Here is a 5,020-nt window from a genome sequence, read left to right as displayed (position 1 = left end):
AGCAGATTCATATTCATATTATGGAATTATTTTAATTTAGCATGAATACAGAAATCCATCATCTGTTTTTAAATGAATAGTTCAATAGTGTCCCTTTAAATAATGCCCAATCCAATTTATTTTTGTCATTTCATGAAGCACGGTACAAAGCTAAATTAACTTACATGCAGTCAGTCTTAGGCAGCTAGCTAGCTAGCATGATTTATCCGAGGCTAGCTGAGCGAGTGAGCAGGTCAAATAGCAAACGTTCCCCAAAAAATCGGCATCACAGCTACGTCGCTACCCCACATCATGAACCTTACCTTTATCCTGTAAACCGCTTTTCTGCATCACGTTTCTTTTTTTCCCTTTTTTCCAGCTCTTGGTGACAAGTCTCACGCTACTGACGTGAACGCGGTGTATCAGTCATATGTTTCGGCAGACGTCACTGACTGCGACAGTACAGCAGCCCAAAAATGATTTTGATTTTATTTACCCACAAATACATGACACAACTGTCCTATCATGGCAGCATAATTTTGTGTATATTATACTTATTATAAAAATAATATAGCTAAGTGTTTATTTTCCTCAGATATTGAGGTTGAACTTGCAGCTTGCATTGTTAATGCAGATCCTATTTCTTTTGGGTTTTTTTCCATTGTATTAATATGTTTTACACCAGCAGAATGATACACCGGGGCAGTGAGCAGCATACTGCATTTCAGTTCCTGAATGACTTCACCTGATGAGGAAAAAGGAGGATGAATTGCCTAATTGGGGCAGCTCAGAGATACATGAAGGTAGTCTGTCTTCTAATGGTCTCAGCAGCAGGCTGAGGTATCCGTTCAGAGAACAGAGCTTATTTCCTTCAGTAAACGAAGCTGCCGTATCAAAGACATTCATTCTGTGTGGTTGTCAGAGATTGTAAATAAGTGTGTTTCATATAACCAAAAAACAGCCCTCTTTGAGATGAAGCCTCTGTGGTATAATTTAGTGTTTGGAGAGTAGAATGTGTAAAACATCTGTCATCTTTCTGTCCCGGCAGACAGAATTCACCCCTTCTGTCTTGACAACGTGGACATAATAGGCAGCGATTTGATTGTATCTGCTCGCTGCCGACATACACAATAAATCCAAAGGTGTGAGTACATAAAGGGGTCAGGCCTGCACAACATTTGGGAGGATTTTTTTAGTTGATGTTAATCAGAGAGCCTTTTTTTCTGGGCTTTTCTTGTTCATTTGGAGTGATCAATTTGGAAATGTGAAATTGTTCTGCTCTTTTTGCTCTTAATTGTTTTGTAGGGTTTTTTTTTTCCGGATGCATAGTTAAGAAAAAACATGTAGAATCCCAGCGACTCTTTTCACCACCTGAGTGTTTGTGCCTTCCAGCTCAGAATCACCCACCAATCATGGACACTACAAATACAGATCCTCAGGGCCTTCCCACGCATCCCTCCACTCCTTCCTGCTCAGATTTGGCTTCAGCTAAATAGTGTCTGGAGGAGAGGCTCTGACAGGAGTCATTTACCAACGGGCTAATTACACCATAATCATGACATGGTGTGTCCTCTGTTCAAAACCCAGCCTTCCACCCATAAATCATGCCCTGTACTCCTTGAAGAGAGCGCCTCGCTGTCTTGACCATAAAAGTACATCTGTTACACTGGAGATGAAGAGACAGAACTGAACATTTGAATAATGCAATTTCTTTTATCTTTGTCAAGCTGGTAAAAGAGCTGTTCAGGGTGGCAGGTCGCTCAGTCTCTTCACCTCTGTGTGATGAGCCCTGAGTGAGGTCAGTGCTTTGACGGACCAAATCTACCAGACACTCTCATATCTGAAATGTTTAAGATTCACCGACACATTAGAGACAACAATGTCAGAACAATTTCTAACGTGAGCAACTGATTAGCAGTCGTCTCTCACACATCACCCCTGTTTCTGACAAAGTGCACATACTCCCTATATGCAATTACTGATACAAAACACTGTTTCAACACATTTTTACCAAAATAGAGTTGGATGGCATCACAATAAAGCAGAATAACTATAGCCTGAACATTGCACTTTGCTATTTTACTTTGCTCGACACAAAGGTTTAACTGATACCGACCAGAAAGCATCTGAAGCATCATGGTGTGTGGCCTTTAACATGAGCGTTATCATGAGCTATCCCCAGTGGTTTTACATAAAACTGTTAGTAGTTCTGTGAGCCTGTTCAGTGTGAAATTGCATGTGACAGAAAGTGGTGAAACTCCATTGTGTGCTTTGATTAATACACCACGATAAATGCCTTTATTTTTAGCCCTGGCAAGGCAGAAATGCGTTTTATTACCCCCCTGGTTGGAGAGATGAATGGGCAACAGCAGAGAGAGATGTGGTGCCTCGGCATTCATTCGTCATTGCCACGTTGAGGTGTGGATGCTTGATTAGTTCTATCATTATCCGTACAAAGTTCAGAAGGCAGACGTAGACATAGATCTCATTCGGGGGGGGTGGGGCTTTACCGAATGAAAAAAAGAAATCCGCAAGCAAGCTGTTGGAAGTTTCTTGGGGGAGCTGATTCTTCTGGAGCTGAGGTGATGGGGTCAGCAACTAACAATATCTACTTCCTGCTGGAAGCTTAAGCTGATCCACTTAAAGAGGGGCTCTTACATGCGTTGTCAAGTTTAAGTTCAAGGTGAGAATGACGTGCGTTTCGTTGAATGGGACACAGACGGCAGCGCTCATCCTTTCATGACAGACAGGTACATGGACCTGGAGAGGCCGTCTGTTTTCCCTTGTCAGTACGAGGTATAAAAGATATGTGTCTACGAGATGTGTCCTAGTTCAAAAGACCTCTGTATCTGTATGGACGAGAGAATCACATGAGAAGCAGAGTGTGTTTCTTTGAAACAAAAGCCCTCGTTCTTACGCTCTGGTCCTTGTGTGTCTCCGCAGGAACTCTTTACAGCAGAGTGCAAGTTCAAAGAGTCCGTGTTTGAGAACTACTACGTGATCTACTCGTCCATGTTGTACAGACAACAGGAGTCGGGGAGAGCTTGGTTCCTCGGTCTCAATAAAGAAGGTCAGGCCATGAAGGGGAACCGAGTGAAAAAAACCAAACCAGCTGCTCACTTCCTGCCCAAGCCATTAGAAGGTAATGCAACACATTGTACTGCTGTGCGATTCATGAATACAAATATCGATCAGTTTTGAATCTTCTCTACTTCTCTTATGGGCAAAATGCTACTGTTATTGCCTGACGGGCTCTCATTGATTTTCCTGCTGCCATATATCAACAAAAGTATGTTAATCCACTGAAGGAAATAGTCCCTGCTGATTGGGGGATACAACATAGAAACATGGAGCCATATTCTCTCTCTGAAACGCAATTATCATCAACACAGTCCGCAACAACTGGAGCTCTTATGGTTTTATAGAGTCGAATGTCTACTGTGCTGAGTTTCATCAAAAGGTAGATTTTCTTTTCCATTAAATCAATTCAAAAAGTGAAACACAACTTTATATATAGATCACACACAGACAGTGTTCAGTTTATTGGGCTGTCATTAGCTGTCATTTAAGTTGTGATATATATTTGAAGAATGGAGGTTCACCAATGACAGGGGGTGCCTGCACCATGGCAACCTACGAAAGAATCAGAGTTAAATGACATCACTTCCAAGGAGGCACCAATCCACATGAACATCTGGATCAGGCTGCTGGAGGCTAGAGCTTCAAGGAGAAGGAAAACAAGATAAGAAACACAAAAGCTGTCCGATATAAGACTTAATGCCATTCTATGCATCATGTACTTTAGTGTGTGAGTGCAGTCAGTGCATCAGATCAGTCTCATCAGCACCAAACGACCTCCATCCTTTATCCCTTCCTGTGTGAATTTGTCTTTGACAAGAATAAAGTATCTGTCTTTAACCATCGATAGGGCAAAAACCCAGTTTGATCACTTCCATCACTTTCTCCTCGCTCTATGAATTGAATTCCTTTATTTTTCACATTACAAATGTATATACTATTTATTATTATTATCTATGCTAGACTTTTCTTGGAAAACTTGAACTAATTTATGGAAACGTAAGTGACTTTGATTTATTTTATTTGTTTAAAAAACAAATTGAAATAGAACTTAACAAAAAATCCATTAAAAAAAATAGACATGTGAAAAAGTAGGGTTGAAATTTTGAATTTGAAGTATTTCAAGAAGTACCCCTCTAAAGGGTTAAATACCTTGCTCACTCTTGCACATTGTTGTGGAAATTGATGTCAATTGATTTTTCAAGAAATGAAACTGAACTGAAAAGGCGCTGAAAATAGTTTGTAGCTTCCATCTTCTCACTCGTCTCTCTGCCTTCTTTGCATTCTTTCTGCTCCTGCAGTCGCCATGTACCGAGAGCCATCGTTGCATGATGTTGGAGAGACAGTGCCCAAGGCGGCGGTCCCTCCCAGTAAAAGCACAAGTGAGCCAGCGGTGATGAATGGAGGAAAACCTGTCAGCAAGCCCGACCAGCCCGCCACATAGCCACACCTGACTAATGCCCCGTGTCTGTGTGTATGTGTGGAGGGGAGGGGAAACCTCCCTCCATATCTGCTCCTGCTCCTCTTCTCTGGCTTGTCCCTCCCTGTTCCCCAGCTATCGCAACATGGGTGGATGGATTCCGAGGTGGCTGAGTTTCTCCAGCACAGGAGGGAAGCGGACCTCTGATCATGGAATGCCTTTGGATTCCTCCGGAACTGTGAGAATTCATGTGAATAACTCGTGTTTTTACAGCCACACCAGTGGTCCTCTGCTTGTTGGACGGTCCATACGAGAAATGCCTCCCCTCCCTCTTTTCACATCCTGTTGCAGAAGAGTCTATGTTACCTTCAGATCTATTTTCTATACCACTGTTCACCAGCTATGTTCTGGATAGAGGCTGTATAGATAGAGTAAATATTTGGACTATTGTCCTCTATTTTTTATGAGTATGTTCCCCTCTTCTGTCTCTTTCTATCTCTAGTCACACACTTTTACTCTTTGTCAAGTAACCTAGAAGAGATG

At 42.0% G+C, this 5,020-nt stretch overlaps 1 protein-coding gene across 1 annotated transcript; it reads left to right on the top strand.

The window, feature by feature from the left end:
• The first annotated feature begins 2,733 nt into the window (after positions 1-2,733).
• FGF14 (fibroblast growth factor 14) lies at positions 2,734-4,501 on the top strand. Its single transcript, XM_078622969.1, has 3 exons — positions 2,734-2,775; positions 2,923-3,121; positions 4,359-4,501. Exons 1-3 carry the CDS (start codon positions 2,734-2,736, stop codon positions 4,499-4,501), a joined length of 384 nt encoding a protein of 127 aa, XP_078479095.1.
• Positions 4,502-5,020: the final 519 nt, after the last annotated feature.

Source organism: Lampetra planeri, unplaced genomic scaffold, assembly GCF_965212315.1.
Source record: "Lampetra planeri unplaced genomic scaffold, kcLamPlan1.2.h2 scaffold_1896, whole genome shotgun sequence".
Classification (NCBI taxonomy): Eukaryota; Metazoa; Chordata; class Hyperoartia; order Petromyzontiformes; family Petromyzontidae; genus Lampetra; species Lampetra planeri.
Note: the sequence above shows the minus strand (reverse complement) of the source record. Positions and strands in the feature narration are given on the sequence as shown.

Coding starts and splice junctions, on each gene's coding strand:
- FGF14 (XM_078622969.1), top strand. CDS start 2,734: ATGGACCTGGAGAGGCCGTCTGTTTTCCCTTGTCAGTACGAG. Junction 2,776..2,922: donor TTTTCCCTTGTCAGTACGAG/GTATAAAAGATA, acceptor GTGTCTCCGCAG/GAACTCTTTACAGCAGAGTG. Junction 3,122..4,358: donor CCTGCCCAAGCCATTAGAAG/GTAATGCAACAC, acceptor CTGCTCCTGCAG/TCGCCATGTACCGAGAGCCA.